Genomic DNA, 13,799 nt, shown 5'->3' with positions numbered 1-13,799 from the left:
AAATACTCGGGTGCAGCGAAGGAAACGAACCGGACATAGTAACGCATATATAGAAACTTGAGTACATTTCGGGCAGTCGGCAAGCCAGAGCCCAAGGACCTACGAAGGGCGCGAGAACACAGTTGTCTTTGATGTCTAGTAATTTGCTCAGATGCGTCGGCGAAAGATCTTTTTTCTTTTTTCTCTTGCCTTCACTCGTTGTTCCGTCGGTAGGTTTTTGTACAGAGTACACAGAGGAAGCAGTGAATTTTGTTCTTCGCTTTTTACACTACGAAATTCTCAAAATTATAGGCGCGTAGCTGTCCGTAAATACCGAATACGAATGGAATACTTTCGCTTAGAGTTGGCACAACCGATTACAGAATTCCTTTTTATTCGATACCTGCAAACCTTAGAATAAAATCGCGCACATACAGGGACACTGCAATTATTGCAGCGTTGTTTATATTAGAAAAGAGTCCATGCACATAATTCCTAGGGAGATTTAATGAACCAGTTGTATGCGAACCAGGAACTGCAATATCTATGGCGAAAGTCCGAGCACATTTTCTTTCCTTTTGTATTTGGAATGCTGCTCGATCTCAAAGACATACAAAAATAGTAGAATTATTTTAAATAAATAAGTCAGCTTTGTGTTTGCGCCTCCCTTCTTCTTCAAACTTCTTCTGTATTCCTTTTTAAGCTTTGAAGTGGACAAACCTAGTCAACATTCAACTCGACATTTGAAACCAGCATTCTTAAATGCTTCTATTCAATTCTTAAGTATCACTATCCGAAAACCATTGCTAACAATGACAACCTTCTTCAACACGAAATTGGGGTACCGATGTTTTCTTACTTGAGTCTTTCGCAGATACGTGCATTCTCGGACTGCGTCGAGAATAGTAGCCGTAGTCAAGAATCCCAGCAACGTGCACGCGAACCCCGATGGGGCAAGGCAGCGCCTCCATCGTATCCACACGAGAAGCAGCAGGGCCATCTGCCGAGAAGTGAAATCGATAGGCTCATTTAACTTAGTGCCTTAAAGATGAACTTTCAGAAATACGGCCCGGTTTGACAGAAGTGTAACCCTAATAGCTTTGTGCCACTAATTAAACAGCGTTCTGTCTCATGACACGCAAGACGATAACAGCGACAGAAAAAAAAAAACTCAGTGCCCGGAAGAAGAAGAGGCTGCGCACGGTTGCACCGCAGATGGGTTCCCCTTTACATCACTAAACCCTGGATAATTGACGTCAGCGCCGCCACAACCAGCCTCACTCGACTCCTTACGTCGAGCGGAACACGTGGACACCCAAAGCAATACTGTGAGTCGCTTGCTTCACGAATTACCGGACTCTGAACTTCGCAAGAAGCGCCCGCCCAGCTAAGCCTAACGACGGGTACGGTCTAGCTGAAGACCTTGGCCCACTTCGGCGCACCAATGGCCACCAATGATGGCACCGAGATGAATCTCGAGCACGCACAAATACCACTTCCTGATGAACCTGCTGGCGGAGACTGGCTCACTGTTAAGTACGGTCGGAAGAAAACATCGACTTCCACCAATCCACCCCTCCAACCCCGACACCCATTGGTTCCCCGACAAGCCCGACTCCCACCGCTACCCCGAAATGACCTCAAGGTAATCATCCGCCCCCGAGAAGGACTCAACCTTGCCACCTGGACTACGCCACAGGTTGCTGAAGGCATCAAGCTGGCATGTCAGCACCCCACTACTGAGCACGTACGGACCCTTACTGTAAGAATTGACGCAGTACAAAACATCGCTATTGCTAGCACACCAAACGAAGAGCTAGCTATGAGCATCCGTCGCATCTCTACAATTCACCTGGGCGGTCGAGAATTTGCAGTCACGGCATACGTGGCGGCACCCGACAGCTCCGTCAAAGGGGTCATTCACGGCATTCCCGCAGGAACTCCCACAGAAGTCCTCCTTAACGGACTCTATGCACCTGGCCGAGAAATCTTACATGCCCGTATGCTCGGACAAACTGCTGCGGCAGTGATCACATTCACTGGCAAGGCTGTACCCTTCTACGTGCGATACTACAGCGGTGAAGTGCGATGCAAACCATACCGACCAACCACGCATTTCTGCCGCATCTGCCACCAAGTCGGCCACCGGACCGATGTATGCCCAACTCCAGAAGCAATCGTATGCCCCCAGTGTGGTACACGGAACCCCACTCAGGACCACCCCTGTCACCCCCGGTGCGCCTTATGCCAGGGGCCTCATCCTACGGCTTCCAAGGAGTGCCCTGATCGACTGAAGAAGGCATCTTCAGCACCCCAAAGGACCAGCCGCCGGGGCTACTCAAGGTCGAGGTCTCGGTCACGTACAGACCAGCAACGGAGACGTTCCCGCTCCAGGTCTCGCTCCTTCTCGCGGAACCAACAAGGAGTGACCCGGAACCTCAGCGGACCTGCTGTACCGGGATCACAAGCGGTGAGCTGGTCAGCACGGCTTTTCCCCTCTCACACAGCCCACCAAGACAATACCCTGTCATCGCGTCTACACACAGCACCCACCCCACACAATTCTTCACCCATAAACAATACTGATGTTCAACTGCAAATTCTAGCTGAGCTAAAGGCCATCAGAGAAGAAAACAAACGCCTTCATGAAGAAAACAACAAACTTCGCACGCAGATTGCAGAACTATACGCCACTCGTACTGCCACTCAGCATTCCATACCAATAACCGCACCCTCAATGCCATCATCTTCAGAACGTCCTGAACCGATGATTCTCGCGGAATCAGCAAAACCGACAGAAATCGCACAAGTCGAGGAGAAAGTTGATGTACTGCAACGGCAGCTCCTAGCAATGCAGCAAAGCATCCAGCAACTGGCAAGTGTTATTGAAGAAACACGGCTCGCAAAAGATCAGCGACGCAAGAAAGTTAGAACACTAGTACAACAGGAAGTAGAGCAGGGACACCCTGCCGATCCACCCGTCAGCCAGGACGAATAGCAAAACCAACCACAGGAACGAAAATCCACTCATAATCTGGCAATGGAATTGTCGCAGCCACAAACGCAAGCAAGGGTCACTAAGACAGTACATCTGTAACGCCAAAACGACACCAAGCGTAATCGCACTACAGGAAACAGGCACACACCCAACTCAATCTGGCTACAACACACATACCACCACGCCTGAAAGCCGCGTGGCCACACTTACAGCTAAAACGCTCACAACCACACAACATACAGTAGACGGCAGTGATATCGATCATAACCTAATTGAGATCCTGCCGCTCCAACGAGGCCGAAAGAGCCTTTTCATATTGAATATATACAGCCCACCCAAGCAGAAGCAGGCCAAGTTCGACTACTTGATGACTAAAGCGATTGGCATAGCCAAAAATAATAGTCTGCTGATTGTAGGCGACTTCAACGCGGCTCACCAGGCATGGGGCTACACGACAGCCACATCAAAAGGCACTGCACTCCAGTACACCATACAGCAGCACCGTCTCACCATCCTCACAGATCCCGCATACCCCACACGTCTAGGAAACAGCGTCTCCCGAGATACATGCCCTGACCTCACCCTCACTAAAGGGATACAGCAAACTGCTTGGCACAACACGGAGGAAACTCTGGGCAGTGACCACTGCATACTTGCCACCACATTGAACGTTACGCATGCACGCCACCCGATAAAAAAGACAACGCTCACAGATTGGACAGCTTTTCGCAAAGAGCGAGCGGATGACTCCTCAACCGGTATTACGGATCTCGAACAGTGGGTACGAGAGCTCCAAGAAGACGTAGCCAGACATTCAAAACAGATCACACTCACCACAGACATACCGGCCGTAGACCCGCACCTTCTTCACCTCTGGGAAGCACGTCGAGGCCTTGTTAGGAGATGGAAGCGCCAAAAACATAATCGTAAATTGAAACTACGTATAGCGAAACTCACGGCAACCGCGGAATGTTATGCTGGGGAGCTCACCCGTCACAACTGGCGACAACTATGCAACAAGTTGCAGGGTAATGTTAGCACGGCCAAAACATGGTCGCTGCTACGCCATCTTCTTGACCCCACACAAAGCAAGGCAATTAGCCGGCAAACAATTCAACGTATCCTCCACAACCATCCGGGTTCTGATGACGAAATCCTGGAGGAGTTGCGGGCGCGGTACATAGGCGATTTCGAACCCCCACAAGGACAACCTCCAACCTACAGCGGGAGCGACAATTACGACCTCGACAAGCCGATCACTATCACTGAGGTGCAACAAGCACTCCATGCACTCACACGAAACACCACCCCAGGCAAGGACAAAATAAATAACAAGCTCCTGCGCAATCTGGATGATGGCACCATTCAATCTCTTACTGACCTCTTTAATCATCACTGGGAAGCGGGTACGCTACCAGCAGACTGGAAGCACGCGGACATCATACTCATTCCGAAGCCAGGCAAACTCTCCAGCTTAGACAATATGAGACCGATCTCACTGACTTCATGCCTAGGCAAGCTTCTGGAACATGTCATTTTGAACCGGCTTCAACCTTACCTAGAATCCAGCGACCTCTTTCCCAAAACAATGTTCGGATTCCGGCCCCACCTTTCTACCCACGACATCCTTCTTCAGCTGAAGGAACAAGTCCTTGAACGCATCTCACCGCACAACACCGGAGCGATTTTAGCACTCGATCTCAAGGGCGCTTTCGACAATGTGGCTCATCATACCATCCTTACAAACCTAAGCCTCACTAACTGTGGTCGTAATACTTACAATTATATACGCGCCTTTTTAAGCAACCGCACGGCCACAATAGGCATTGGCTCACTCAGAACCCCGACGTTACCTACTCGCAACAAAGGAACCCCACAAGGTGCTGTTATATCGCCCACCCTTTTCAATATTGCTATGATGAAACTACCTGACAAACTCAATGCAATACCAGGAATTAGGCATGCAATATACGCCGATGACATTACTATCTGGACCACCACTGGTTCCGAAGGAGAGAAACAAGACGCCCTTCAACAAGCGACCGACGTCGTACAGCAATATGCAAAAACATGTGGTCTCCGGTGCTCTCCCGAGAAGTCAGAACTGTTAGTCGTTCGACAGAAATCACGAAGAAAACTCAGTGAACTACCCCACATCAAACTCACCCTCGACGACAAAGAAATACCCACAGTAAACCGCGTCCGCATTCTCGGACTCCACATACAACAGGACGGCGGAGGCGCATACACCATCCAACGTCTCAAGCAGACCACCTTCCAAATCATGCGAATGGTCAGCCGTATCACAACCAAACAATACGGACTGAAAGAAGACGACATTCTACAGCTCGTCCAGGCCCTGATAATCATCCGCATTGCCTACGCTGCCCCGTACTTGCCCCTCACTCCCAAGGAACTAGATCAATTAGACGTACTTCTTCGGAAAGCCTACAAGCAAGCGCTCGGCCTACCACCGGGAACAGCGACACTCAAGCTTGAAGCCCTAGGAGTCCATAATAATATAAGAGAAATTATAGACGCCCACCTCACAAGCCAACGAGAACGACTAGCCCTTACACCAACAGGAAGAACAGTCCTAGCGCGCCTAGGGTACCCCACACACGGCAAAGGCCACGAACAAGCAATTCATCTGGCCCCCAACTTCCGGGAACACATCAAGGTAGCCCCTATCCCCAGAAGCATGCACCCGCAACATCATGCCGATCGTCGCCAAGCTCGCGCAAAAACTCTACAGGCAAAATATGGCAGTCTCCCCACCACACTGTACACAGATGCCGCGCAGTACCCCCAAAAAGCAGCCATGACGGCCAGCGTTGTCGACTATAACCTACAAGAGGTGGTCTCGATGACGGTCCGCACTGCCAGCGCCCTCGTAGCGGAGGAGACAGCCATCGCCTTGGCCATCACCTCTAGTCCAACCAACGAGTACGTCACAATTATTACTGACTCCCAGGCAGCTTGCCGTAGCTACGCGAGAGGCAGAATATCTTCAATCGCCCACCGACTCCTCAAACAAGCCTCCCAATTCCCGGACGTTGAAATAGTGTGGACTCCAGGACACGAGTCCCTCCGTGGAAATCAGCGTGCGCACGCTGTAGCCCGAGCTCATGCCTCCCGGGCGCCACAAGAGAGGGATACGGCCGCATCCATGGAGCCCGTACCTTTACAATACAACGCCATACTACAACACCACAGATTGAACAGACGACAATACCCGCCTCCACACAAGACCCTCTCACGTGAAGATGCCGTAACATGGCGACAACTACAAACCAACACATACCCCCATTTAAGCAGACTACACGCAATACACCCTACACTATATTCATACAAATGTCCCCTTTGCAATGAATACGCCTCCCTATATCACACCACATGGGCGTGCCCCAACGTGAAGGCGACCCCGCAAATACCCAACCCCACACCCGAGCAGTGGGAGGCCGTGCTGACTAGTTCGGACCCTCGTAACCAGCAGCAACTGGTGCGGCGGGCCCGGGAGACAGCAAGAGCCGCAGGAGCCCTGGACTAAGGGCGCCTCCCGCACAAGCAGAAAGACACCTGCTTGTCCTTTCTTTTTAATAAATGTTGCTCCTCCTCCTCCTCCTCCTTCCGCTCTGTGAAGTAGTATGACCAGCGAAGCTGTGTATGTGGGCCCCTTAATGGCGAACTGCACCTCCGCTGCGGGTCGGCCCGATAGAGCACTATTTTCGGAATCGGCGCACGTATCGGGAATTCTTGACGCCTGCTCCACCTCCGCCGTGGGTAAGCCCGGTCGGTATTGCACCATCTTCGGGGTCGGCCCACGTATTGGGAGTGCTTCACGCCTGCTTACCTCCACCGCGGGTCGGCCCGGCCTTGCACTATCGCCGGGATCGACCCACGTATGGGGAGTTTCGTCTACAGACGGACACGATCCCGGGGGAACCAGCCCTTAACAGCTTCGCTACAATTCGCTATAAAAAATTGAATACGTCTTCGTGTTTCTTGCTGAATAAATTAATGACAACGACGAACGCAGGAGCAGTGGCACGATCACGTTCGCGCGGTAGCGCAGAGAGACGCTATTGAGCCAGCTCTGGAGTCAACCCTGATCATGACAGTTCTGTGTCGACGCACGGACACGATGCTGGCGGAACTAGCCCTTAACAGCTTCGCTGTAATTCACTGTAAAATTGGTTACGTCTTCGTGTTTCTTGCCTAATTAATGACGGCGACGAACGCAGGAGCAGTGGCACGAGCGCGGTAGCGCCGAGAGTCGCCAACGAGCAATCTCGGGAAAATGACGCTGGAGCCAATCCTGATCATGATAGTTTTGTGTCGACACACAGACCCGATCCTGGGGGAACTAGCTACACGGTTATATGAACCCGATTTAAGTGCGGTCGAGTTGATTTGTCGAGACGAAAACCGATGATAGGTGCTAGCGGGTTTGGTGGAGCGAGCGGCGAGGCAAGTTCAGTCAAACCACCCGGCATGGGTTGACTCGCCCAGACTGCTTAACAAGATGCATGCAAACGTGGTAGCGTCCTGGGGCGCGATCGGGGATCGTTTTCGCAACCGAACGCGTGCTCCGAACAACGATGCCCGATCGAACCCCAGGCACATTTTTTGCCGTCGCCGTCGCCGTCATGTTCCGTATAAAGTCCAAGGGCGTTAACCTCGTCGCCACAGGCCGTAGGCGGCGACATGTGGTGCGCGATCGCATACCGCGCAAGTATCTTGAAAGGGATCTGCAGACGGCTCATACCTTTGTGCGCGTTGTGTTCGCGTCGCTCTTGCGTCGAAGCGAAGTGGCTCGCTGCTGTTACCGCACAAAAGTGTTTTGACAGCAAGTGTCCGCGGTCATTGAGTGTGATGTGTTGACGTTTGCTTGTGCGCGCTGACACCATGCTTATTATTATTTCTTTAATGCGAGTCTTGATGCCTCAGGGCATACAGGGGTATGGGATGCGGGCGAATAGGGATTATTAAATGGATGTAAAAAGATTTGCGGATATAATAAAGCCCAGGAGGCATATCAATTCATTAGTAAGCAAATGTCTTGAACTTTATACGGCCGCTGCAATTACTTTCCTTACTTCGTCTACTATTATTGCGATAGAAGTTATATGGACACTCCAAGCACATTTGCGCCGTCGGTGTCACCGCAAGGTTCTGTATATAGTCCAAGGGTGATAAGATCATCGCCGCGCCGTATGCTGCATGTGCCTTAGTGTCAAGATATACTCGTGGCATGCGTTGGGCTGGCACGTCCGTTTATTTTGTATGTACGTGGACAGGCGCTGGCTATCTCTTTCTTTTGTTGACTTCGCTGTCGAGGGCACACATGCAGTTACATGACGGACAAGAAGGGTCAGTTGTAAACACTCACGCATGACAAGGCCAGCGCAAAGTCGCACGTGGCGTCGGTCAGGGATGCGAGCAGCATGGTGTCCGCCCGACGACCCGAGCCAAGGGCGAGGCAGCCCTTCGCAACTCCAAGGGCAGCGGGCATGAGGAACAGCGCCTGCGGCGTAGGAGCCGTCGGAGGATTTGCATTTTTACCCTCGTAGTTGCTCACAGAAAGCATAGCGCTGCTGCATCAGTCAGACAACGGAACAAAAATAGTGACCAGAATGGTATGTTGCCTTGGGGATTGGGACGCAGAGAGTGGGTTCTAAAGTAATGGGGCATGTTGAACGCCCGAACCACCAGGAACAATTTCCGACACAGTTCTAGCGTAGGAGTCCGCCCCCCATTGTCATATTGTCTTCACTACCAGTGCCACGCTGCATGCTCTACACATCAATTCATGCAAAAATTGCTAGAAGCAAAGCTCTCACGAGTGTTCACGGGTGCTGAATGTGTGCTCATTCAGACAGCATTGGGAACTATGGGCAGTACATTGATTCGCCTAAAAACATCGTTTTCTTTTTTTTTTGGCTACAAACATTTTCATGGCTTTGCAAATTGTGCAGTATATCGGGTTATATATACAACTCCTAACACTTATGCGTATGCGCAGATTTACCCGGACTGTTTAGAAATATATATTATTAGCCACCGTGGTGGCGTATACTAGTGGCTGTGGCGTTGGCTGCTAAGTCCGAGGTCGCAGGATCGAATCCCGGCCAAAGACGGCCGCATATCAATGCGGGAGAAATGCGAAAACGGTCGGGCACTGTGCTTTGGGTGCGCGACTTACTGGGTGCACGAAAATTAATCCTGGGTCCCTCACTACGGCCTGCCACATAATCTTATCGTGGTTTTGGCACATAAAACCTTAGCATTTAATTTCTCTCTCTCTCTCTCTCTCTCTCTATATATATATATATATATATATATATATATATATATATATATATATATATATATATATATATATATATATATATATATATATATATATATACGAGGGCCGTTTTTTTTCAACCTCCGATCGGCTATAAATAAAAGACAAGTTCATCTAAAACAATAATTTTATTACCAAAAGATTAGTGCAGTTACGCTTACTTTTCGACATAATCACCGAAGAGATTGAGGCATTTGTCATATCTGTGGACAAGCTTTGCAATACCCTCTTCAAAGAAAGTTGCCGCCAATGAATTCAAGTAGCCCTTGACGGTGGTTTGAAGGTCACCATTGGTTTGAAAGCGCTTCCCACCAAGCCACGTCTTCAGTCCAGGAAAAAGATGAAAGTCACAGGGTGCTAAGTCTGGATTGTATGGCGGATGATCAAAAATGTCCCATCCAAAATGTTCGAGAAGCCGTTGAGTTGCTCCAGCAGTGTGTGGACGGGCATTGTCATGGATCAGAACAACTCCAGCGGTCAGCTTTCCTCTTCGTTTGTTCTGAATGGCTCTACGCAAACGTCGTAATGTTTCACAATAAACAGCTGCAGTGATTGTGGTTCCGGGCTCCATAAACTCCACAAGCAACACTCCTTGTTGATCCCAAAACACAGTAGCCATGGTCTTTCTGTTGTTGAAGGTTTTTTTGAATTTCTTTGGTTTGTTTGGTGAATTTGAATGCATCCATTGTTGTGATTGTCGTTTTGCTTCCGGTGTGTCGTATTGAATCCAGGTCTCATCCCCAGTAACGATTGATTTCAAAAGGTTGTCTCCTTCATCCTGATAACGCTCAAGGAACTCCAAAGCTGACGCCATTCGTCGAGTTTTGTGGCCGTCCGTCAACATTTTTGGGACCCAACGTGCACAAAGTTTTTTGTAGCGTAACCGTTCAGTAACAATAGAGTACAAAACAGACCTTGAAACTTCTGGAAATTCCGTAGATAAAGCAGTAATGGTGAATCTGCGGTTTTCTTTAACCATTCTGTCAACTCGTTGAACCAGGTCATCTGAAACGACAGATTTGCGTCCTTGGCCCCCTTCATCATGCACATCATTACGTCCATCTTTAAAATTTCGACACCATTCACGCACAACACCATCACTCATGAAGTTTTCCCCATACACTCGACTCATTCTCCGATGGATTTCTGCAGCACCATGGCCTTCAGCCTGTAGAAAACGAATAACACTTCGCAATTCACACTTGGCGGGAGCAACAATAATGGCAGCCATGTTTACGTGGCTTTAGCACAATGCCGACTGACGCCTGAATGTCAACAATGGCGGAGTGTGTAGTGCGAGAGCTGCGCAGTCGCCTACAGCGCATGTCCGCCTTCTGCTGCCCGCGTATCGTCTGTACGGAGCGATCGGAGGTTGAAAAAAAAACAGCCCTCGTATATATATATATATATATATATATATATATATATATATATATATATATATATATATATATATATATATATATATATACACATACATATATATATATATGTGTGTGTGTGTGTGTGTGTGTGTGTGTGTGTGTGTGTGTGTGTGTGTGTGTGTGTGTGTGTGTGTGTGTGTGTGTGTGTGTGTGTGTGTGTGTGTGTGTGTGTGTGTGTGTGTGCATGGGAATTTAGGAAACTAAACCGTAATTTCAAACGCCACAAGGAATCCATGTACTCCTTATAATTACCTTAGTAGCTGAATGAGCGCTGCGTCATACAGTTCCATCGAGTAATTTTGGTAGGTAAGTCTATGACACTATATTACATCCTACTGTCAACTTCGGCATCTTGTCAGCCCTGATAGGCTAACAGCGAGCTTACGCCTCTTCTGATCGGCTCAGAGTGCCAACATGAGGGAATGTGACATATGGCGAAATTTGACATTAGCTAATAGCAACCCGGATAACACTCGCTGGGCGCCGCAGTTTGCCCGGGCCATATGCCAGCGCGTACGCGGAAAGTAACTGACGACGCAAGAGGCAACCAAATAACACCGACCACAGCCTCCGAGACGATGCAACACGCAAATGACGGTGTGCGGGATCACAGAGGCCACGCATGCGTACCAAGTCCAAACATTTCACTGACCTCTAAAGGAGCTAAGAAACTTACGTCGTTGTGCAAAAGTTACGTATGAGCTGCGTGCTGGTTAAGATGGCATCTGGCTACGCTTCGCCATGTTCAAATTTGCAAAAGCAGTGTGTCTCGTGGTTCGCGAAATTCATATGGGAGAGGTCACGTAGAATATGCTTCGGAAATGTGTTCCTTATGGTCCAGTATTAAGCTTCAGGGGCTTAGAAATTCCTCCTTGTTTGCGTAGCATTTCGAGACAGTAGACGCATGTGCTAAACCCGCCGCAATTCCATGACGAACATCGTACCGCTTCGAAAGCAATTCCGTTGAATCAGAGCCCTTTGGTCATGCACGCGCACACTCCTTTTTATTTCATTTTTGGCAACAAGTATATTTAGAATAAATTGGGCTTGTACATACAAAAAAAGGAAGATTTTACGCCAGAACAATTGGCAAGAGCAGATGACAGCCAATTTCGTTGTTTTACATATTACCGAAAAGAGTAAGTCAATGCCAAGCAGCGCTTACGAACAATATCCTTTCTGAATTACGCCCCTGAATCCTTATGTGAACTCCTCATAACGTGTGCAGGTGCCCAACTAACTTTATTGTTGCTTTTTAAGTGGCAAGCCACTTTCCGATGTGTTTGAATCCCGAGCCCGAGCAAGACTGTCGCCGCTGTTTGTACCGGCCACCTAAAAGTTCGCATGGCGTTCGGCAAATGCCTGCCGCATCACCAGAGTGCGTTAAGTGGCGTCCCCAGAGTAAGGTCCCTTAGCTTAGAGAGAGAGGACTAACCTCGGAAAGGGAGGAGCGGTCGAACTGCACAATTAAGCGACAGCAACGCCAAAACTTAGTTGTGATGTTCGTTCGGAACGCTTTGTTTGAGGAAATATGTGCGGTTTGACGTACAACTAATCGTTTTCTTGCGGTGTAGAACAATGTAAACATCGCTTACATTGCGCCATGCACGCGTTCGTGTTTTTACCTATTAAGCGTTTCTTGCGATGTTACATAAAGCGTTAGTTTGGTGGAGAAAGGAGAAAAGAGACAGCGCAGCGTGTCAACGGCGCTTACAAAGTGGGCAACATCCAGCAGCGTCCAGTAAGGACCTCGGGGGAAGCGCGGGTAACTGTTCTGCGCCGTCTGTTGTGGACCGAAGAGCACCAGCACACCGAATGTGGTACACTTGAGCAGCTGCGACGCAACACCAGCCGTGTGCTGGGCGAGGGCTTCCTGGAACAATAAAAAAAAAGTTGCTGCTCTTAAGTATCCTGCGCAGCATATTGCAGTAGCAGGCTATTAGCATCGTTTGAGGATTCAAGATTCAAACCATTCACGAGGGCGAATTGTTTAAACTTCGTATTATAGCCCCATGTCACAGATTTGGTTGACTTTACAACACGCTGATAATTATTTTGTTAGTCCTTTCAACTGAAAAGTCAGCAATGCCCTTGAGCTGATAAAACCTATGTAAAGAGAAGACAAATTCAAATATGAGTCCTGCCTTTTTGCAATTTACCTTCATTTAGTTACCTGCTCAACAGTAGCTTCGCGGAAATATCGCCTGTAACCACGAGTACAAATTTTGGGGACAAAACTTGCAAGCTTCGTAATTCTCATCTTGGTGCACATCGTAGTGACGCTCTGGTCACTGTGAAAAGTGTTTCTTTTGTTTAAGCAGCTTTAAGCAAGGTCTTTTCTTCTTCCATGCTTTTTTTTCACCTCATCAAGACGTTTTTGCTGTTAGATATCCTAAAGACGGTGCATGTTGACACTCGACAAAACTGCCAGTCAAGGGTTAAGGCACCTTTCCCGTGCTGTGCACCAGACGTGCTACCGTTCCATGGGCTTTATAGATTTCAGGGAAAAATTATTAGTGAATATCGCATTTCTATGAAATATTGAGCATCAATCTCATACGTTAAATGATGTTTTGAACAAATAAAGAATGTTCTGGGCAGCTAACATACACATCACCATCAAAACTGCGGTTTATGTCTTTGTAGCGATTCCGATTATATTACCTCTAGCTAATAGTAGACAAAATGCTATTGTGCGGTATGTCATGAGGTGCAGCCAGACACTCACATATTCCACTGTTACTGAGTCACTCAAAGTTTTGTTCAAGTGGCGACAATGCAGCTGACAAAATGTAGACACGAAAACGGCCAAAACGTAAGCAGGCAGCGAGAACGGGCTCGCGCTGACTTTATCGGAATATCTAGCCCACTGCGCAATAAACCTTCCTACTCACTAAACAAACTCATACTTCTTCAATGACGTGGAAGAGCTCCAGTTCCGTCTTGATGTCTGTTACTGACACAAAAGGCTACGTAATACTACGAAGAAAGAGAAAGCAACTCAGGAACAAAATCGTGGACGTGAAACAAAGCCGAAATTCTCAAA

At 48.6% G+C, this 13,799-nt stretch overlaps 1 protein-coding gene across 7 annotated transcripts in view; it reads right to left on the bottom strand.

Moving 5' to 3' along the window:
• LOC135914426 (ATP-binding cassette sub-family C member 3-like) overlaps window positions 1-13,799 on the bottom strand; it is a 211,213-nt gene that overhangs the window by 56,653 nt on the left and 140,761 nt on the right. For all 7 annotated transcript variants that reach the window (XM_070540018.1, XM_070540019.1, XM_070540020.1 and 4 more), the window contains 3 exons: window positions 12,468-12,626; window positions 8,370-8,504; window positions 839-979 (listed from right to left, as the gene is read on the bottom strand). In XM_070540018.1, coding sequence (XP_070396119.1) covers window positions 839-979; window positions 8,370-8,504; window positions 12,468-12,626 — 435 coding nt within the window. The remainder of the gene's footprint in view (window positions 1-838; window positions 980-8,369; window positions 8,505-12,467; window positions 12,627-13,799) is intronic.

This window comes from Dermacentor albipictus, chromosome 6 (genome assembly GCF_038994185.2).
Source record: "Dermacentor albipictus isolate Rhodes 1998 colony chromosome 6, USDA_Dalb.pri_finalv2, whole genome shotgun sequence".
NCBI classification, from domain to species: Eukaryota; Metazoa; Arthropoda; class Arachnida; order Ixodida; family Ixodidae; genus Dermacentor; species Dermacentor albipictus.
The sequence above is the reverse complement of the archived record's forward strand: the minus strand, read 5'-3'. Positions and strand labels throughout refer to the sequence as shown.